Here is a 23,781-nt window from a genome sequence, read left to right as displayed (position 1 = left end):
CTGACCTTCCATAGGTAAGGTCTGTAAGAATAGGCTATTATGATGCATACAATATAGTTTGCAGCTAAAAGAATTGGCTAATATAATATAATGCCAAGCTGAAACCATGCACCAGTATTAATACTGTAGCAAGCTAGCTAGCTAGCTTAGTAAGCAAGCTTCAACAGTTTTAACAGGAAAAGCTGCTAAATACTGATTCAGAACTTTTGATTCCACATTTTTATCAAATGGCCTCAAGTTCATGTTGGCTAATGTTAGCTTACTGCTATTCCTTTTTGCTAACCCTGCTGCTGCGCCATGACCTAGGTACCGTCAAGGTAGCCTATACCTATTGCCATATGTTCAGTCATCCTCCAGAGCGATAGAAAAATCTTGATCTACAAAGCATGTGGATGGGTGAGAAATGACATGTAGGCATTTGTTTATTGGGGGTGGATCAAATAGGTACCCAGAAATTAAATTTGATCAGGCTGGGCTTTTTATGTGGGATGGTGTCCATTTAAGTGACATAGGTAATGACATTTTCCTGATCAACCTACAGCGTGGAATGAGCTATCTGTTTTATACCTTACTTTTTACAAATTTATTTATTTACATTTTAGTTCAAAATTTTTTCTTTGAAACTAGTTTGGTGTACATAGTAATTGAATCTCCAGGGCAAAAGCATGTTTATGTCATAGCACAGATTAATATTACACTCACTGAGTATACTGTTATAGGCTGATTGTCAAAGGAAAAGCTGTCACATTTGATATTTATGATAAGAATCTCAGCCAGAGGCTGCAAGCATGCAAGGACATCATGTTATGCAAGGTTCTTGTTTTTTCTTATTAAAATTCTAAGAAAGAACCACTGTGGTTCCTGAATCCATATGCCCAAATGTCTCTGTTCACTGGAGCACAATCTTCCTCCTAAAGATTAAGGGCCATATTTATTAAGCATGCACCAAATTCGGCATCGCTGCATGTTTTCAATTTAGTGGAGTATTAATTTGACTGTAAATGAGCACAGCCGCATCGAATGCATTAAAATGCACTGGCGGTATTTTAATTATTTAAGATGTGTCTTGCGCATGGCAAGAAAGCAAATTTGTTGTACTGCTCCATCTCTAGTGAACTTGGGTTTTGGACAGGTGTCAGAATCCATGGATGCAATGGATAAGCACTCTCACTTTTAACATGTCTCATTGAGTTACTAATAGAACTCAAGCCTTAAACCCAAAAATTACTTCCGGAACAGATTTTCTACTTGTTTTTTGGAAGTATTTCCTGCAAAGGCTATCACATTGCTTCGTTCCTTTTGGAGGTGGTAGAGGACTGAATTGCACTTGCAAATCTGAAATGGCTACAATATATGCATTGCGAACTACATGAAGTTATTGGTTGTGTTACATTTATCAATGTAGTGCTATTTGTCTTGTTAGCATCTCTAAAAACCCAACAAATCCTTTGTAAATATGGCCCTAAGTGGCAATCAGGTTTGTAGATTTCACATGAAATTCTTCAATTTTACAAAGGTGGTGAACTGGTCACTTGGGCTTGAGGAGGCTGTAGTTTATTGGTTAGTCTGGGGATTAGCCCCTGCTTCCTCAGCAGTTAATAACTCTGATGTGGAGCAGGGGGCCAGAAGAATGGCTAAATTCCTAAATACCCGTATTCTTCAGCTGTTGTTTTGGCTTGGCCCACAGTGACACGTTCATATTGCCTCCCTGCCAAAATGGAAGTAGTGTTATGGGGTAGTGTTGCTGCACTGGACAGGTATCACCTGCACACCCACAGTGCCCCTGGCCTTCTTTTTTCATTCCCCCTACATGCACCCTTCACTGCTGTGTGTGATGTGATCTATCACAGCACAAGCACGCCCTCTGAGCCAGAGCAGATGTCCTTAGATGTAGTGAGTGGGAATTCACCCCATATTGGCCTCAGAAGTGTTTATGCTTCTCAGAACACAATGCAGTTGGGTAATAATTAATCACAATGTTTATTTCACCCAGCAGGCTAGTGCCAATAACAGTGCTCTGTAAATTGCCTCCATAAGACTAGTTATGAAGGCTTGACATATTGTTTTTGTACCACAGCAAATAATTCCAGTAGAGCAGATATTGTTTTGTAATGTATTAATTTTAATTATGAGCTTAGTTAGGAAGTAAATCACAGGAGCAACATTATACCTTAAAGCGCTATGGCACAAGAACCCATGTTATATCCTGAATACTGGGATGGCTAGAAGGTGTTGTTAGGCATGACGTGAAGTAGAGTGCAGGCAGACTCCCTAGCCATGCCAATATTCATGATACACTGTAGGTTTGAGTGGCATTTCTCTTTTTTATAAAAGAGTGTCTACATATATCTATATATCTTATACAATAATTCACCAAAGAATCACGACAAAACAACTTAACAAGTAATGTTTTTAATGTGTGTGGTGTGTCCTTCCGCTGAATGAATTTGGTTACTAAGCACAATAATTCCTTGTTTGCCCCTATTTTAGCTGGCTACATACAAACTAGGTAACATTAGCTCTTTAAGTAATTAATTGAACGCTGGTGAAACTGAAAGACAATAACTAGAAAACTAAGACAAATTTAATGTTAACACTTATATAGCCTCAAAAAATATCCCCTTTCCTTATTGTGTACATTAATTTGGCCACTGCCAGTTAAGCTGTAGTTACTAATGCAAAGTTACCTCATCAAAAGTCATTAATCCAAAGCAGTCAAACAACATTTTACAGAACTGGTCTTACTGTTTTCGTAGGCTAATGGATCTGTTAAGGTTACAATATTTAAAGTGGTCAAACTTGCATTGATATTAAAATGTGCAAACATTCTATTTACCTATGGTTTATTAGGGATTGTAGCATGGCTGGAATCCTCTCTTGGCCAATGAGCATCCAGGAGCAGAACTATCCGTTTTATAGTATGATTCATGTCATTATCTTTAGCTCAGTGTACTGAGCACTTGTGTACTTTTGTGTGCATTTATATTTTCTCTTACTTTCTTTGTTCTCACTCTTCGGCTCTTGGATTTATGTTCATTCGGTCCTGAACAATTAAAAAAAAATTTTTTTTAACCATAACCGATTTACCATTCATCATGCTTTATTCAAATTTCTATGTAGCCACAACTATGCCAAACAAAACACCTCTTACACATCTCCATTTTTGGCCATATCTGCTGATGATTTCACTTGTCTTATTGCTGTATTTCCGTGACTGCATTGAAAATGAATACCCCCTAATTTGACATGCAGCACCACTTAATTAGATTCCTAATGTGTTTGTTTTTCTCAGACTGGGGCTATTTGATTCCTCCTAGGCCAAAGTAAAGGTAATTAAGCTATAATCATATATCATCAGGGAGCTGATCAGGTTGTGAGCTACTTAGTGAAGTACAACATCATTGTGAAAAGCAGAAATTGCAGTTGCTGTCATTTCGTCTCCGAATCAGGAAACCCTTACCTTACTTAGGGGGTTAGTGCACCCTTTTATTTATTTATTTATTTATTTAATTTATTTCACAAGGACCATGTGTAGATTTTAACAAATTTCACAACGTAAAATATGATGCATCACACCAGAGTTAGCTACAGCTGATTTCCATCTACAGTCCCTTGGCAGGTCATAGTACAATACACAACACACAATCAATACAAATTGAGTTGATATAGTGGATAACAGTATCCAGGCTAAAAATAGATTTCAATAAGATATAAAAGTAAAATAGATTTTACAATGGAAAATACTGGAGGAAACCATTATTGTTATAATGGTGGCAGCTTTGCTGTGCCTTTATCCAAGCTTTAGCTTCATGGGAGAGTGCTTTAAAACTGGTGCCTTAAAATTAGTCTTAATGTCACTAGGGAGAGTATTTCATTGAGTAATGGCAGATTAACCAAATGAAGTGTGACCATATTGAGTTATACAATTTACTCTAGATGAGGATCTAGTGTTTCTGCGACTACTGCCTGAGCAAAGTGTAACTACTCTTGAGTGGTGGTGGTGCTGCCAGATTGTGGGGGATTTAAAACAAAACTATACTAACATAAGAATAAAAACAAAGATCATCTAAACTGAATAAATTAAACTTAAAGTATTTTGCAGTGATGACGTTGCATGGATTTTTTTCTCTAGAATGTTTAGTGCTAGTTTATAGAGAGATTGAATAGGTTTTATTGAATTATCTCCAGATTGGACCTACCGTGGTATACAATAACTCAGATGTGTGAAGACCATAGAAAGCATGTACATCTTGGCTGTTTCAGTATTGAAAGAATTACACATGTGCCAAATATTAGGGCAGTGCAGGTTTATTTGCATTCATTCAGTTTTTTAAGAGGACGTTTTTTTCTATCCATCTGGTAGAATATAGCCTACCTCACATAATATACCTTATGAAAGTGCTCAAACTCACAGTTCTATCTCTATAAACACCAATGTTTTTGCGACAATGATTCCTTGTTTTGTAACCTGTAGGGAGGCAAAACAGGCTTGGGGGGTCCTCACCTTCTATGTGTTTTGGAAATCCACAGATGACCTGAGTCAATGTGAAGTCAGTATCCTTATCACATCAAAGGTCCATCGAACAAAATCCTTGAAAAAAACGTAGGTTTTGTCTCAAAAACATGCCAACTCTCAGGAGGAATCATTATTTTCCATTTTGTTGTTGAATACATGCCCACAATATTGTGTACATAAGTAGTGTTACCATCTCTGGTTTGTATATACTCTCTGAAACAAGATCTACGAGATTATCTGATCAAGCAGTCCCTCAGTATATCCACTGGGACCTGCCATACGCAAGCAGCAACTTGACATGAAGAACATCACGTCTTCCAAGCACACATGCAGCCGATAGCAAGCTATTATAGTAATGGCTAAGAAGCCACCTTTTAGCCAATTACATTACATTTCTAAAGGTGTATAGGTTGTTCAGCTTGCATAAAAGGACATGCATCATTTTTCCCTGCATGCACAAACCATAATTTTTTAGTTTGCACACATTTTTGTCGACTCATCAGCATGGCTAAAGAAACTTGTTGTGGTGTGGGTCAGAAAAATAAGAATCATGAAGTGTAGCTTGGATATGTACGAACATGCATGTATTATTGTTTGTAACATTTCAATTATTTACGTTGTGTCATATTTTCGGTAGTGCTATATATTCACATTGCTTGTCAGAGACATCTCTTAGCCTTCGCTAATAATGCTCAGAACGTTTGTATTGGGGGATAGCTAATATCCCCAGTTGTTAGTATGGAATAGAAATGGCATGGGAAATACTGATTCAAATATGTGTGGCGATATGTGCTAGATTATGGTAAGAATTTCCAGTGGAGTGATAATAATAGTAATGTCGTCCCATTCCCATGCAGCAAACGAATACATACGGCAGATTACTGAAAAACATACGTGTGAATTAGTACATGCTTAGGTAGGCTATGTGTACTACAGTGTGTCACAATGGTTTTTCAATGTGATGTCAATGTTTAATCTTAAACCAAAGGAGTAAATTTATATGCTTTATAATGGACAAAAAGAATTCAATTCATTTTTGAATAAGATTTGGATAGGTTTTTTCGACTCATAGAAATTTTAGATCCATATACTGATTTTCACTTGAAAATTATTTGCATGAGTGAGTTGCATGAGTTAAAACATTTGATTTGTAGTGAAGTACATGATTATGCTATGATTTATAGCAATGCACAATTTAGATATTTTGGGTAAATTTGGAGACACTAAGGGACATCAGGGTACACTGATGTCCCTTACTTACTTTTAGCTTCGTAGATCTTTAGTAGTTCTGTAGAGATGTGGAAAAAAGTGACGGTCAGAGGAGTTACCCTTTTCCATATTCTTGACAGGTGAGTGAGTGTATGTATGGCGTACACCAAGAGAATGATACAGACCTGAATGCTTGACCCCTGTAGTGAGGGGGTCAGGTGGCTCTGTTATGCTGTGGGGGGAATTTTCCTGGCATGGTTTGGGTCCACTTGTCCCCTTTGAGGGAAGCGTCACTGCAAATCAATACAAAGTTATTCTGTATTATTTATCCTATGATGAAACATTTTTATCCTCATGGGAGTAGTCTCTTCCAGGATGACAATGCCTTCATCCACCGGAGAGATCTCTCTGAATCGTTAGATGAGTATGAAAATGATGTGAGTCATGCTATGGCCTTTACTGTAACCTGATCTCAACCAATTTTCGGACTGATGTGTTAGGCAGCGCTCTCCACCACCATCATCAAAACACCAAATGAAGGAATGACTTTTTGAAGAATGGTGTTTCATCCATCCATTAGAGTTCCAGAGCATTGAAGGTGTTCAATTGAAGCTTGTGGCGGCCCAACACTTTGTGATTTTTTCCTTTAATTTGTCACCCGTGTGTGTGTGTGTGTGTGTGTGGGTGTGTTTGCATATGTGTGTGTGTGTGTATATATATATATATATATATCATAATTCCGTTTTAACTTGTAGAATTGACTGTAAGCTACACCATTCTGTGAGTATGTATATACAAACACACACACACACACACACACACTCATCTACCACCTATCTAGTTCTGAGTAAGACCCCCTACATCCTGAATTCTTCATGGCACCTTCATTAACAAAGTTCTAGAAACAATCCTTAGGGATTTTAGTCCATGCTGATGTAGTAGCATCACATTCATTCTGTGAACCTTCCATTCTACTTGATCCCAAAGGTGCTCTATTGGATTGAGATCTGGGGACTGTGCAAGCCAAGGGAGTATATTGAAGTCACTTTTGTGTTTGTGGAACCAACTTGATATGATGTGTACTTTGTGGCATGGTACATTAATCTGCTGGAGGCATCCATTTGAATAAGGGTAGACTGTGACCAAAAAGTCTTAGCCCTTTGGACTTGTAGCACAACAAGTAAAAGCCAGTTAATCACTATAATATATCTTACTGATCTCAATAAGCACGATTGACACCTGGTATATTCCAATTAAGCTAATTAATTTACTGCTTAAAATCTGAATTGTGAGATCCCAATATTTCTGAGTGATGCTAGCTGACATCACCAGTGTGATTATTCAGTCTGAAACCTAAGCCTATTTTAAGAATAGTGTATAGCCATTTGAGTAATAATGAGCTGAAAATTTGACTATTAATACACAATTCCACAATTTGACAGTTGACTGCTCAAGTGCCATGCTTATCAGCAGCACTCAGGGAGGCCAATGGAACAAAGGGCGAAGCACTTACATGTTGTATGCTGGCCTTTCAGTCAGTGTGAAATTACACTGTGCTTGCACTGTGGTTGGGAAGTTGCAAAACTGATGAGGGAGTACTACGTTATGGAATGGGAATGTCATCACCCATTGAGGAATGTCACACCAGGATTAGAGCTTGGGCTACAGAGCATTAATTCTGCCTTTTGTTCTCACATGTGAACTAAAGTAAAGCTGGGACATTGGCTTATTTCTGATGGTTGTTCCCCACAGGGCCCCTCTGCCCCACCCATGCTCTTTTTTCTAAACCTGTAGAGTTCTCACAGAGATTTCTTGAGCTTGTCTGTTTTGCTTATCTTTCCTGCCACTAAAACCATCATAATGATCCCTTTAAAAAGAAAAAAGTTCCATTACAACCTATTCCAGACATGAGAGAGAGAGAGAAAGAGAAAGAGAGAGAGAAAGAAAAATTAGAGATGAGTAAATACCACATTTTACACTCCTGAGGGTCAGGGTGAGAGAGCTTTGCTATCAGTGTTTGACTGATAATGTTGAGGTCAGCTCAGTCAGAACTGGAGCACAACCTCCTTTCCATGTTCCTATATGTATGCATATTTGGATTGATTAATGGCAGTGCTCCAGTTTCTTTCTTCTAATGGGGGGATTGACCATTATGTTGGTTGACTGTAAAAGGCAAACTCTACACCCTGAGTTACTCTACGTTCTTCTGTCACCCATTTTACAGTCACAAAATTTGCTGTAGTTCATGTGAGGGCGAAAGCTGTTGTGCACCTTTACCAAAGTTACAGGCCCTGACAGGTTAGAGCTGAGTAGTACAATAAGAGTAGTCATTTGTGGGTGTGGTGTGTGTATGCGATTAGGACAAGTTCTCACGATGTGAAGTTTAGTCAGCTGTGCAAGTGATGTGACAGGATGACTCTATTGAAGGGTGTGTCACAAGGGTGTAGTTAGTCGCCCAACTGACAACACTCGTTCTTGAACTTTCCTACACCTGGCCCCACCTATGAAAATGCCATTTAAACAAATGTGAGATTTCAGGTTAAAGTACAATGGCAATTAACTTATTTTAGTTTTCTGTATGTGCAATGAACATACTACATTTAGAAATCATTATTAGCTGCGACTGCAGCTCTATAGCTCTGTCTGTCGGTCGGTTGGTTGGTTGGTCGGTTGGTCCACAAAAAGTGCCCCACCCTGTAGCAGCCACAGTTTTCGCCCCAGGAGGCTGAAATTTGGCATGGACGTTGGTCATGACCGAAGGTAGAGCTGAGTAACTTTCAAGGCTGATTAACCAAGAGGGGGCATGGCGATGGGTGTGGCCTATCACAAAAAGGCACATAACTCCCAAATGGATTCACAGATTTGCACAATATTTTGTGGAAAGGTTGGTCATGAACCAAAGAAGAGGTCACGTGTTTGTGTGAAGGTCTGTGCGTGGATGCATGCACACATGGATGCATGTGCGTGTGCAGTCGCAGCTATTGCGGATTCACGCTTGTAAATGTGCATGTATAACTGCATTTTTCTCAAGTTATTTTTGTGATTTCTATCCATCCATCCATCCATTGTCTATATCCACTTATTCCAGGTGAGGGTTGTGAGGGGTGCTGGAGCCTATCCCATTGTGCATTGGGTGAGAGGCAGGAACACACCCTGGTCAGGTTGCCAATCCATCACAGGGCACACACACACCATTCACTCACCTTTCACTCACACCTATGTGTGGTCTCCAGTTAGCCTACCTGCATGTCTTTGGACTGTGGGAGGAAACTCACAACTCCCAGGTCAATAGTGGGCCCAATTGAAATGCTTAATGATTAGCATCCCATTTTAATGAAAAAATGGCTGGGGCTTTTGAAAAGAGAACCATTATATACCTCTAAAAGGCAGCTGAGGAATAACTGCATAAGGGAGAGATGTGACATTTCAATCCTTTAGCCACACACTGATTGCCCATTGGGTAATATCTGAGGTTAGAATAAAATAGGGAAATCCCTCTCCGTACACAGCAGTGGGATGTACTGAGGTTTTTTGGAACAATGAATCTAATGCTATATGAGATCTGGTGCACCATTTTGCCTCTCCAAACTACACCCTGTTCAGGTGATGGGAAGCAAATGTGTCTCAACCTACTGTCTATGGAAGGGTGTATACCTTCTGATATCCAGTCTGATACTGTTATTGCAGAGTCCACTGGTATCATTTATACCTAGCCTCATCTTTGATGTCCAAAGGCAAAAAGCCACCCCTGGAGATGGCCTCAATCGGACATATCCCCATCCACATGCAGCTGTTTCAGGTCTTTTCCCCCTCTTTAAGATGTTTGTATTTACTACTGTAAGTGTATTATTTTGACTTTCACTGGAGTATCTAACACTCCAGTATTTTTTGTTATTTATACACTTCACCATCTCCCATAGTTACAAAGGTGACACTCCCAGCAGAGACATAGTTAAACGTCTGTTTTCTGGAACACTGACTCAGTGGTGACTCAGAGCATACCTCTAACTTGTACATGCACATTCAGCTCAGCATCTAATCCAATATCTCTACTGCCTCTGGCACAGATCGCATGATGTGATTGCTTGGTGGGGTGAGGCTACATTTTTCTTCCTCCATTGGTAGGCGATTTTTTTTTTTTTTTTTGTTTTTTTTTTGAAGTTGCATTTATTTCAGTGTGCACGCACAATTTAAATTTACATCAGACAAACGGTTCATTTGCATGTTTTTTCAACTGATCAAGAGGTGATTTTGCACACGTTTTTACACTTACACATATACATCAACCGACACAGCCAGAGGGTCTGAATGTATTTTTGACTCCCTGTTTTCTCATACTCATGGCCGGGGTTCTTGAATGGCATAGTTGCGGGGAGAAAGGCATATGCTTTTCATGCACAGGGAGGGTGTGAATGGAGTTTGTGAATATGGTGATCATCTGTGCTTTTCTTTTCTTGAATCTGCCCCTGTGTGACACTGAGATGGCAGGTATGCCATCCCGCCAAGTTACGGCTTGGTGGGGCGACCTGCCCCCTACCTGTATAGTACCGAGAGTTTGGCACTTTTCAGGGTTCCTTAGAAATAACCACAATCACCATAGACTCTCAGCCCTTAGAAACATTCATTTCTGCACTTTCTGACTCCATTTCAACAGACTGAATTGACAAACAACTTCACACATCCACACAATAAAGCCCTGGACTCTTAATCTTTCTGGTCTGATTACATCATCAGAAATGAACCAGGCCCATAAAGTCTCCCCTTTGGACATTTAGGTACATCAGCCAATAAAAACATAGGATACACACACAAAATGGACATATATACAAGTGAACACATTGAACAGAACAAAACTTTGCTGCCCGGACGTCAGCTTACCTTGTAGCTAACCGAGTAACGCGTTTCCCTTTTTGGATGAGTGACAGATCCAGGTTCAAACCCCCCTTGGACTCAAGCGAAACTCTAACTCATGACACTGGCTTGCTGGCTAACTAAAACTAAAACATTTAACCCATTGCTTTTACATCTGTAAAACCTCATTTATATTTCTGAAATCCAAATAAAATACACCCACACTTTAGGCAGTTCCGCTTTTGGCATTTGGAGTTTAACATTAGCTACCTTGCGATTTTTAAGTGAAAACAGTTCACATTCACCACTGAGCCTGTACTGATAACTACTTTTTAACTAGGCTACTGTAGCTACCCAGCAAAGCCACATTTCTAAATTACTGTTAACTAGCCCTATAGATCCTCTATTAACATACAAATGATTAGTAGGTCTGTCATGTACAACAGCCCATTAAGAACACTTCCACTCAAAAATATGACATGCATTTTCATTTATTTGTCATTCATGATAAAGGAAAAATGGCTGTGTGTTCCTTACAGAATGTAGGCTATGTGTGTTTATATATTTATACATTTATATATATCCAAGTTACTTGAAACAATTTAGGAATAATTGGGTAGCATTGCTTTGGAATACAGCTTGTTTAGTTTGTGTGAGCTAAGCTAGCCAATTTTGTTTCATGTAACTTGGTGCAATTTTGATATCGATACTTTTAATGGCAGGAATGACTTATAGACAGTGCTTTGCAGGCTGTGTGTGAGTAACTTGGCATTTTTGTACGTTGAAAACATATTTTTCATCAGATACTCTTTTTTATGATAAGCTGTTGATACTTTGGTGATGGTGGTGGTGGTTAGGGATGAGGGTGATGCAAGGATGTTACAAATAAAGACCCTATATGCGTTCCTTGTTGAGTCTTTGCACAAAGAACACAACAGGATTTAGTCTTCCTTTGCTTTCTCTCAGTCATACCTTCGCAGCTCTGATTAGTAGGTGGCAATGCTAAAAAGCCAAGGGCATGCAATGGGCCTGCCCACAGAGCCCTTGAGTGTGCTGCCTTACTGTCATGTTTTTGTCTCTCTTTCATTGCATTTCTCTGCTTATCCAAGGGCTGCATTGTGCTGGCAAATTAATAATTTTTCAAACTGTAGTTCTAATTCTTTGTTTTCCCTTTGTTCAACTTTGGAGCTCGCAAATTTTTCTTTAGCGCTGCCAAATATTTCTCTTTGCTGGAAAAACCCTGGTCATGCGGAAAATTTTCCTCAGCAAGAAATTTGTTGGTATACAGAATTATGAAAGCAGGCCACAGTTAGTCCTACATGACTCCTCTTTAATTATGGACATGTCTCCGAGGAAAATCTGACACACTGGACAAAAATAAATATTCAGTAATGTTATAGTGTTTTTTACCCAGCCCTAGTACACATGTTCCAGAGCTCCACTCCCTGCCCCCTACAGCCCCCTCAAAAAACAATGTTTTAACTTCAGCCCTCTTCCCATCCTTTTTGGGAAAAACGCATAACTGGGAGTGATTGTAAATGGTAAATGGACTGCATTTATATAGCGCTTTTATCCAAAGCGCTTTACAATTGATGCCTCTCATTCGCCAGAGCAGTTAGGGGTTTAGGGGTTAGGTGTCTTGCTCAAGGACACTTCGACATGCCCAGGGCAGGGTTTGAACCGGCAACCCTCCGACTGCCAGACAATCGGTCTTACCTCCTGAGCTATGTCGCCCCTATGATTGTGCTGACATGAAGGTCAAATAATAACGTAGTTTCACTCTGCTCTTGTTTGGTCTTGATAAAATGTGTGTGTGGAGGAAGACGATGATGATTGCTTTGCTAGTGCTTTATTAGCTGAGCAGGGGATGTTCTGTGGCCCACGTATGACAGTGCAGCTGAGGGCACATGCTCATCATCCGGCACAGCAGTTCATGGCTGTTGCCACTACTGGGAGTCTCAGAATGACACACACAAATGTGCACAATACACTAATGCTTTGATTAGTCAAGTCACTTAACTGTAATGGCTTGAGCACATAAACATGTTAGTAGACGTGATTGTACATTAAAAATAAAATAATTCCACACGCTGACCAGCACACACCCTTGAGAGAATGTGTCCTGGAACTGGCACAGCAGAGGCTTATGACTGCGTTGTGAATAGCAGGTAACTGGAATCATTACAGGAGACTATGGGTTCAGCTCCACATCAGAACAGTGGACAGGCTGGAAACGCTTCCTCCTGCGCTTTCTAGCCTTGGTTATTTTGGGCAGACTGGCCCGGCCATCATGGAAGCCCACTTACAGCCACAGTGCCCTGGTGACAATCAAAAACTCTGTTTACATGATGCAGCCTTATAAGAAAGTCATAGTGTGAGCGAAGTTTGTGCCAGTGGGCCTGCATGTAGCTATATCGGAGGCTAGTAGGTTTACTTGAATAAATACACTGAATGTAGACTAGGCATCACAGGCATAGGTGTTATAACTTAGGGAGTGTCAGAACCATTGTTACATATTTTTCTCATTTTCAGACACCTATATCTGTGGCAACTTTCAGTGTTAGTTTTAGGGTCTCTATCACCCCTGTAAATAGCTTACTGTATGCTTATAAACACAAGGAACACGTCTCTGTGATGAAACTGCAATGCATGGCTTCTGTGTAGGAGGGCTCTTATCTGCTGGGAGTCACTGGTGTTTGATAGACGGCATGTAGATAAATGTTTGTATTGTACATACTTGTTGCTATTATGCTGGTAGCTATGTGTTGTATATGTAAAGAGATATTTTTGTGTAGTTATACAAGAGAGTGAGACCACGGTCTGGCTGCATTTGTATGTTTGGGTGTTGAAAAGGGTTTCAGAGTGTTTGTGATGGCAGTGTATAAATAAGGAGGGAAATGACCAATTTCGTGGGAGGTTAGGAATTTAAAGCCCGGGTCTGCAATTAGGGAAAGTTTTGGCAGTATAAGTTGAGAATGGCAACTGAGAAAATAACTAAAGGGTAAATTGCATAACCTATGCTTGCATGAAGGTGTTTTCAGGCTAGGTATAGGCTAGATGCTTTGTTTGTTGTTTTCCTTAGAGATCCTCAGTGTTCCCCTCCATTGTATGTAGGCTAGTTGTAGTTTGTTTTGTTGATGTTTTGATAAGCACAAAGTTTCAGTGCAATTCCAGAGTGTTCAGTGGCTCTTATAGTATATCTACTGCTGGTTTGAATCCACAATCCTGAAGTGCAGGGATTCTATATTGGTGCTGTGAAACATATGGAGTACATCTGCTACCACTAATCCATAAAAATAAGGTACTGTGAACATTTGAAGAATATCTCCAAATGGAACCAGCTGTGCATTTATGTATTTACAGTGCCTTCAGAAAGTATTCAGACCCCTTCACTTTTTCCACATTTTGTTACATTACAGCCTTATTCTAAAATTGATTCAATTAATTTTTAGTCTCATCAATCTACACACTGTATGTACAGTATAGTAATCCTTTTAAATCAGTGTGTCAGAAGTGTCCATTGTTTGATGTTATTTGAATTATTTTATTCTGTCATGGCTGCCTGGCATGGGGTAGAGCAGTCAAGCTTTTTAGCAGAGATTGTGATTAAGTATAAAAATAATTAAGGGTAGCTTGTGTAAAAACAGCAATGTCAAGGCAGTTTATAAAATGGCTTGTGTGAGCAATAGAGGATCATGGAGCAGTGGGGAGCCCTCACATAGTACCCGGATGGAGAAGAGAAATGAAGGGAGAGACTGAACCACAGCTATTGGAAAGGGCAGACTGATATAAAGAAAGGAAAGAGAGGAAGGGATGTTTAGAAAAGAAGCATTCATGTATATATCTTGTGTGTGTGCGTGTGTGTGCGTGCACGCATGTGTAAAAAATGTACATTTTGTACACTGTGCCTTGGACGTCAGCAGTGAAAGTCACAAGAGGGAGGAGAGACAGAGAGAGTTGGAGAACAAAGTCAAAAAAAAGACTGAAATGCTGTAACAGAGAAACAACTGCAGAACAAGAACTGCATAAGTGATAATCATTTTAAAAGGAAGGGAGAATGCATACAGGAAGAATGTTAGTGCCCTTTCAGAGGTCAGGTATGCAGTTCCCCAGTTTCCAGTGGTGGCTTTCAGAGGGATTGGGTTAAAGTGCCGCTCCCACACCCTGCCCCGGAGGGACAGCAGCCAGTGTGTGAGAGGAGGGAGGGGAGAGAAAGGGACAGTTAAACACAACAATAGAATGCTTGATAGTGATTTTGTGTGCCACAAAACCATGTTTTTTGAAATGTCTGGAGAATTAATTTGTTGGAAGCAGCGTGGCGCAGATATTTTTATGTGAAAAGTCAGAGAGAGAGAGAGAGAGAGAGAGAGAGAGAGAGAGGGGGGGGGGGGGGAAGGTAGGCGTACTCAAACCTGCTTAGCCTGCTCTGAATTACACATTCAGCAGAAGGGTGGTGTTCAGGGTCAAAGGTCAATGAGGAAGCAGACTCTGCCCCCTTGTGGCTCCACCCCTGCAAGATATGGCTCCTGTGTCCATGAGCATGCATTGTGAACTCAAATAACTTTTAGCTGGTAAGTTAGGTTTATCAAATTTAGTAGGCTTGTTTGCATGGCTGATCTTTTGCCTCAGTAAACATTTGACATATTAGCCACATGGTGGTGCTTTAGTGCACCAATTTTTTACATTCACCCCAAAAGGAAGTTCACGAGGCTGAGATAGCAAAAATATTCATTTTAGTGGAAGAAGTCTCAGGTTTGAGACATGGTATGTAGTTGGGATGGGTACAAGTAATGGATTGATCGATTACTCATCATATATGAATCTCTTCAACTTTTTTATTTTCTCATAAAGGCGATACATGTACAACTATGCATTAGGAACTTATTTCCATTTACTAATAATATAATGTGTAAAAAAAGAGGAAACACATTAAAATAGAGGATATATCATCTAATATAAACAGAATAAAGCAAATATAGCCTATATTTTAAAACACATGGTTTGATTGTGAGACTTTTTGTTGGTAAGCCATATAAGTGGGATAATGTTCCAGGGGCTGAACATTATGCACTTTGAATGGCCTGCACTGAAGAAATAGCCGGAGGCAAATTAACTACCTACGTCAGTTGTAATGAAAACATGCGTTTCAAAATATGCGATTCCATTGCAATGGAAATTTTAATTTAGTATTGCAGCAAATATCCCATACCCTATGCCACTTAGCAAGAACATGTCTTTCCAATATTAAAATTCAGTTTGGTTTGAAGTCAAAACGGTCTCGCATGTTTGTTATCATGGATAGCTAGGCTAGCCAGCTACTGAATTATATTCAAAACAGAGGCTAAACTATAACCATATTCAAGCTGTAACTACTATAGATACACCACGTTTCCAAAAGTATGTTGACATCTGACATCTCCACCTGGATGGCCAGCCACCATCTGAAGCTCAACCTCAACAAAACTGAGCTGCTCTTCTTCCCGTGCAAGACCTCCTTACTTCGTGAGCTCTCAATCACGGTTGATGGCACCACAGTGACTGCCTCTCACTCTGCCAAGAGCTTGGAGGTGGTCCTGGATGACCAACTGGACCTCAAGGAGCACATCAAGGCAACATCACGGTCCTGCAGATTCCTTCTGTACAACATCAGAAGGATTCGACCATACCTGACGACGCACTCCACCCAGCTGCTCGTCCAGGCTACGGTGACCTCTCGCCTTGATTACTGCAACTCTCTCCTTGCAAGCCTGCCAGCTTGTGCCATACAGCCACTACAGATGATTCAGAATGCCGCTGCCCGACTCATCTACAACCTTCCCAAATTCTCCCACGTCACTCCTCTGCTGCGATCACTCCACTGGCTACCGGTCGCCGCCAGGATCCGGTTCAAAGCCCTGACCCTTGCCTACACTGCTGCCAACAGGACAGCCCCCATCTACTTGCAGGACATGACTCGATTCTATGTGCCTGCTCGACCACTCCGCTCTGCGGCAGCAGGGCGCCTTGTAACCCCTCCCACCCGCCCAAAGGTATCACAGAGCTTCTCCACCCTAGCTCCCCAGTGGTGGAACGAACTCCCCGTCTCTCTCCTCCGAACCTCCCCCTCACTACCCATCTTCCGCCGTGGCCTGAAGACTCATCTCTTCAGACTGTACCTAGACTAACCACCACCACACTGTATATTTCACTCTTTAAAACCCCCCCCCCCCTTTTCATGACACTTGTTGCCCCATCCCAGCACTTTTTGGTAATTTGTATTTGTCCTAATACTGTAGCTTATTCTTCTGCCTAGTTGGCTTTGCAGAGGTTAGGTCAGAATAGTGTTCACTGTGTGAACTGTGTTCTTGGCTAGAAATAGCTGTACAAAATAAGTATTATACCTTACTGAACCTGTGTTTAGCAGTTGTCTATGACCATGAAATGGACTTTTTGTACGTCGCTTTGGATAAAAGCGTCTGCCAAATTAATGTAATGTAATGTAACATCTGAACATCACACCCATATGTACTTGTTGAACATCTCATTCCAAAACCATGGGCATTCATTTGCTGTTGTAACAGCCTCCACTCTTCTGGGATGGTTTTCAAATAGATTTTGGAACATGGCTGTGGGGATTCGCTTCCATTCAGCATTAGTGAGGTTGGGCACTGATGTTGGGTGCAAGGCCTGTTTTGCAGTCGACATTCCAATTTATTCCTGTGGTGTTTGAAGGGGTAGAGCTCAGGGCTCTGTGCAGGCCAGTCAAGTTCCCACCAAACTCAGCGAAGCATTTCTTCATAGACCTTGCTTTGTGCACTGGAGCATTGTCATGCTGAAACAGGAAAGGGCCTTCCCCTAATTATTCGAGTTGGCAGTATATATTCTGCCTAACCCAGTTTCAGAACCCATAGCTCCAGAACTGACTCAAAAAACACATTGATATGCAAAATTTACATTTATTAAAGAACACCGTGTACAATCTGTTTTACGCCACGTTTGGCATTGTGCATGGTGATCTTAGGCTTGTGTATGGGTGCTTGACCATGGAAACCCAATTCATGATGCTCTTGACGAACAGTTCTTGTGCTGACGTTGTTTCTGTAGGTTGTTTGGAACTCTGTAGTGTGTGTTGCAACCGAGGACAGATGACTTTCCTCGTGCTACACGCTTCAGCACTTGTCAGTCCCATTCTGTGAGCTAGTGTGGCCTACCACTTCACAGCTGAACTGCTGTTGCTCCTATACATTTTCACTTCACAGTAACAGCATCTACAGTTGACTGGGGGAGCTCTAGCAGGCAGAGATTTGATGAACTGACTTGCTGGAAAGATGGCATCTTATGACAGAGCCGCGTTGAAAGTCACTGAGCTTTTCAGTGCAACCCATTCTTCTGTACAACCCATGTTTGTCAATGGAGATAGCGTGGCTGTGTGCTTGATTTTATGCACCTTTTAGCAATAGGTGTGGCTGAAATAGCTGAAACTACTATTTAGAAGGGGTGTCCACATACTTTTGGAAATGTAGTGTATATAGCTATAACTACAATATCAAGCTATTCTTTATACAGTTATTCATACAGTCATTCATCAAGCTGACACTGTTGCAAGTACGATATTGTAACTGTTGGCTTGCTCAGTAACAAATTTCCACTTTATTTGTCGAGTCAGACAAATTAATATAGAACGGTGATTGAACTTTTGCTGGCACTACTTCATATCCGGGCATATATGGAAAAATAATACACACATCCCAGCCAATCAGAATTGAGTATTCAGCCAAGCTGTTGTATATTGGTTTTGTGGGCGTGCAACATTTGTGAATTGAGAATAAAATTCTTTGGATCATATCTGACACTGTGTTTATTGGCACAATAGGCTAGGCATCAAGGTCCAGATTTACTATGGATTTGCGGCACTTTTATAGCCGCTAACTAGACAAATAGCATTTTTCCATGTTTACTAAGGTGCCACAACATGCTTCACAGTTGGGATGGTGTTCTTCGGATTAAAAGCCTCACCCTTTTCCCTCCATACATAGCACTGATCTTGATGGCCAAACAGTTCAATTTTTGCTTCATTTGGCCAGAGAACATGACCTCCAAAAGGCTAGGTCTTCATCTTAATGATCACCTGCAAAATTCATTCTGGATTTTTAACGATTTTATGAACTGTTAGGCCGTAATGATCAGCGCTATGTATGGAGGAAAAAGGGTGAGACTTTTAGCCTGAAGAACACCAGCCCAGCTGTGAAGCATGGGGGTGGCAGCATCATGTTGTGGGGGTATTTTGCTGGAAAAGGGACTGGTGCATTTCAGAAAATAGATGACATCTTGAGGAAGAAGGATTGTCTAGAATACTGAAGCAACACCTCAAGACATCAGCTAGAAAGTTAAAACTTGGTCTAGTCTTCCAGCAGGACAATGATCCTAAGCATACCTCCAAAGTTAATGGCTTAAAGACAACAAAGTGAAAGTATTGCAGTGGCCATCAAAAAGCCCTGACCTGAACCCCACAGAATATCTGTGGACTGAACTGAAAAAGTGTGTCTGAGCAAGGAGGCCCACAAACCTGACTGAGTTACACCAGTTCTGCCAGGAGGAATGGGCAAAAATTCCGGCAAAGTATTATGAGAAGCTTGTGGAAGGCTACCCCAAGTGTTTGATTCAAGTTAAGCAATTAAAAGTCAATGCCACCAAATACTAACAAAGTGTATGTAAACTTTTGACCCACTGAAAATTTGATATAGTACATAAAAGCTGAAATAAATCTGTCTCTTAGCTATTATTTTGAGATTACCTCTTATGGAAATAAATTAGATACCCTAATTGACTTAACACAGGAAATGTATTGTAACATGAAGTGTGTGGAGTTGTGAAAAATTGAGTTTGAATGTTTTTAGCCTAGGTGTATGTAAACTTTTGGCCTCAACTGTATGTAGTAGTATTTGTTATGTGTTACAGAGATACTTTATCATCATTTGACCTCTCCCCCACTCTCCCCCACTCTGCCTTTATGCCTAGTTATATACCCGCATTATTTTGAGAAGTGGTAAAGAAACCTTTTAAAAATGCCTTTGCTTCACCTTTAATATCAGCAGCTTATTTCCCCCTTGCCCTTGTATTATGCCACTTTGAATGTCCCATCTATTCCAAGGACGAACATTACTCCCAATACAGTGGGATTTGACAGGCTGTTGCTGCCTGTGGAGTATAATTTCTCTATTCTGTTTCTTTTAGGTTGTCTTGACTGGAGGCTTGGGTTGAGACCAATGGCCATGCAGAGTAAGTATTTATTATTGTGCTTATTAGTAGTACTGAAACCTTTTGCCCATATTGTTATAAGATAGGAACATGTTACATGGCCTGAAAAATGTGATTTCAGACTTTTTAAACACCTGTTTGGTTCCTGCACCTAACACATGTGCATTAAATGGGGTCTTTTGTGTTGATGCCTACCATTCCTTGTATGTGTATTATCATACCTAAAATGCTACAGGTGCAGAGCATTTCAATTGGACAGTGAGTGTAATGAGCCCACAGAAGCAGAGGTCACAATTATATATCATGTCATATATCATGTATTCTGAAATATGGGATATAATTTAAAATCATTATTACAGTAATCATATGTTATAATGGCCACTTTATTAGGTACACATGCTTTATGCAAATAGCCTGCTCCTCCAAACAGTGAATCATGTGGGTGCCGCTAAATATTTAGTTAATCACAAAAAAAGGTGAAATTGATCAGCCCTAACACTAACATCAACCTGCTCTCCATCATACTGTATCAGCACAGCTATTTGACAAACCTATAGCCCTGTATATGTCTACTGTACATTAAACAACATGCACTCACCCCTGAGCAGATACCTGAATATTAAAACCTTCTCTCAAATAATATAATTCCTACTCTTAAAGTAGTGCTCTACACTGTTTTGGCAATTTTGGATATTAATGCCAGAGGCAATATACCTACAGATTTAGCACTTTTATAAAACATGCTTCATTTCCAACATGCACAGTTTGTGGATCACTATTTCAACAGAGCTTATTTACAAACTGTGTCGGTACATAGCATACAATTGTGGGAACAACTAGTGGGATTAATTGATAGATCGTTGATTAGAGTGTATATGAATCTAATACTCAACTCATAACTCCAGGTCACATAGTTACTACATCCTTAGGTCATAATCATAATAATACTAGTCCTATGGCTCAGTTGGTAGAGCATTATGCTAACAACGTAAATGTACTAGTGTTCTATCAGGGGACTACATATACTGAAAAATATATGCATTCATATACTGTACGTCACTGTGGATAAAAGTGTCTGCTAAGAAGTAAATACTATATACAGTGATTTAGGGTTTCATTTGATGGATTTGACTCTGCAGTAGAGGTTCTGCCTGCAAGAGGGAAATTCTTGTGGGGTTCTAACAGTAGGGGGCAACAGAGTGTAATTTTTCCTCATGAGGACAGCTTCCATCATTCTGCATTGTACTTGATGTCAGGCCACATTGCATTTCAGGGTCATTCGCTTTCTTTAGTTAAATGCTTACGTCTGTGTGTGATTTGGAGATAACATTCGTATTTGGGAATAGTAAAGCCCTGGCTAATATTGGGCTGGTACCAGCATAGCCGCCATTCAAATATGTTTACGGTTTAGGTTTACGGTAACTCTCTTGTCATTTTATAACAGTTTGCAATGTAAAACCCGTGTAAGACCTTAATGGGAAGGTCAAACTTGTTTTGGTGATTTTTCAGAACATATTTTGACGGTTTATTTTTCATGTCATAAATTCTACTGTTTAATCAAATAACAACATATAATTAGCTAACTTCTCAGCTTTTTCTTTAATATGATTTAAAAAATGAGCTGCATCCCTTTTCCTGTGTAATCACTCTAGGTGCAGAGGGAGGCACGTTCTACCCGCGATGTAATCACAGGCGTTCCATGTACAAATATATAACAAAATTGGCATCTGGGCTCACTTTAACAGGTTATTTAACAAGGAAATGTATAAAATTAGAGTAGATAAAGCAATTATATAGTTTCAAAAATGTACAGACAGTTCAACAATATTACTTTTTTACTTTATTATCATAATTATTATGATAATTTGACTTTGTTTATGAGTATTTGTGCCTGCATTTAACATGTACTCTCCCCTAATCATGATTTAAATGTTCATGTTAATTTGTTATCAAACCAACCGCATGCTAACGAATCTGATTCACTAGGCTACATGTGTTACAGTAGCCCTGTGTAGGTTAACACGTGTAGTGAAAATACCCAAACAGCGTTTTACTCAACAAGTCTATCCCCAATATACCGCGTGGGGATAGACTTGCTGTCTGGTTGCTCATTAATGTCTGAGTAAGCAATACAAGTCAAACCTATGTTTACTTGAAACCAGGAGATAAATGATTGAAATCGTATGTGTTTTGGTTTAATGAGTACAAACATTGAAGAACGAACAAAAATTACTACCTATTCGTAAATGCACTTAAGTGGGTGATACAAACTGTTAAAAAAATCTTTTAAATAACTCAAGCAGAGTTTAATGGAGACACCCCAAACTGGCAGGTCAGTTAGAGGACTGCACCGATATAAATGCATTTTCACGCCTGTGCTTAAAATGTTGGGCATTACACTTGTGCGCCTGTTCTTCCTTAACCTAAATGTATACATAGCATCTAAAAATACAGCAAAAAGCACAAAAGGCACAGTGCAATTTAGCAATTAATCACCCTGTCTGTTTTGAGGTTGCGCACGGTATCAAGGATGATTAAACTAAAAAAACGACTTCACACTTGTCTCACAAAAGAGTTTACTCGGCTATTGTCATCAGCCGTGTTTTGGTCTGTAGCCGTCTTGGCAGGGTTCTGCAATTTCAACCATCAAAGGACTACGGGTGATAACTATAATTCGGTGCGTCAGAGATTTTTTTTGTTAGCCTTATTGTGTTTGTGATATAGCCACGCTGCTCGCTGCTGTGGTCATAGCCTAGGTGCTAGATTTCTACAACAAAGTGCAATATGCCGATACAGATGTTGGGTCACAGCGATATTGATGAAATACTCGGGTCATAGGAGCCCCCTAAAATGTTTCTATAACCCCTGTCCAAATACCCAAGCTTCGCCACTGACTTATAGTGTTTTGAGAGTAGGCAACATATTTTATTAAGTGTCGCATCCCATAACAATACGAGTAAATGCATACAGTATATTCGTTTTACGTATATATATATATATATATATATATAGTATGTACATTAATGGGCCTTTTTAATTTGAGTGAAATCTTATGTACCTTAAGTTTTTTTGAAACCACAGGTAGCCTAATACCTTTAGTCTGTAGTGGAAGTAAAATAGGCACTAAGGTTGCAAAAATATGGCAAAGACGAAGGAGTTAGTCTTAGATGTGTGGGGTCAAGTATTGGCGTTTGTCAACATGAGGACCAGAGTTGTCCCAATAAATGTCAAGCTGTTCTGGAGGCAAAAGAGGGTCCCATCTGTTACTAGATTGGTGTACTGAATAAAGTGGCCTTCGAATGTATAATCTAAATATTCTTGAATACTTAAATTATGAACTACTAATACAACTGGTATGTCAACACACTAGACATCAAATGTTTAACACATCTTATGGGTGGGAATTTTATGACCTAAGCTGCCGTCCCTCTCCCCAGTGAGTGAGACCGAGGGCACCGTGAAGGTGACGGGGTGGCAGCAGACTTACTATGCTGAAGACTCAGGGATCCAATCAGGCGCCACCACTGTGCGGGATGATGATGGGTCCGAGTACAGCAGCAAGAAGTATACTGTCACGACCACAGTCATCGAAAACCCTGCAGGTATTTCACACACCCACTTATATGCACATATGCCAACATGTTTATACACATACAGTACAGTGTCTTCTAAATGTATGCCAATAAGTATGTTAATGTTTGAGTGGAATTTGTCAGTTTTTTTACTTCAGGCATTTGGATTTGAACATAAGACAGTACAGACAATCAGCTTTTATTTTATTGTACATTGCCATTTATATCTTACGTTTTTAAGTTTGTCTGAGTCTTTAGGAACACTTTAAGTGGTCATCCATGACAACCCATTTCACTGGGGAATAAATATGAAGTGAAGAACATGCATGTATTGAAATTGTCACACCCCTACTTGCTATGTGTCCTCTCACCACATCAAACATTATAGAAGAATCA

General features: G+C 40.0%; 1 protein-coding gene across 2 annotated transcripts in view; it reads left to right on the top strand.

Annotated features, from left to right (window-relative positions):
- The window catches only part of jupa (junction plakoglobin a), a 64,414-nt gene that overhangs the window by 5,046 nt on the left and 35,587 nt on the right, over nucleotides 1-23,781 (top strand). The window contains exons 2-4 of one of the 2 annotated variants that reach the window (XM_035407196.1): nucleotides 3,293-3,329; nucleotides 19,790-19,834; nucleotides 23,251-23,415. In XM_035407196.1, coding sequence (XP_035263087.1) covers nucleotides 19,822-19,834; nucleotides 23,251-23,415 — 178 coding nt within the window. In that variant the 5' untranslated portion in view covers nucleotides 3,293-3,329; nucleotides 19,790-19,821. The remainder of the gene's footprint in view (nucleotides 1-3,292; nucleotides 3,330-19,789; nucleotides 19,835-23,250; nucleotides 23,416-23,781) is intronic. The other variant, XM_035407195.1, reaches the window with a different exon arrangement.

Source organism: Anguilla anguilla, chromosome 2 (assembly GCF_013347855.1).
Source record: "Anguilla anguilla isolate fAngAng1 chromosome 2, fAngAng1.pri, whole genome shotgun sequence".
NCBI lineage: Eukaryota > Metazoa > Chordata > Actinopteri > Anguilliformes > Anguillidae > Anguilla > Anguilla anguilla.
Note: the sequence above shows the minus strand (reverse complement) of the source record. Positions and strands in the feature narration are given on the sequence as shown.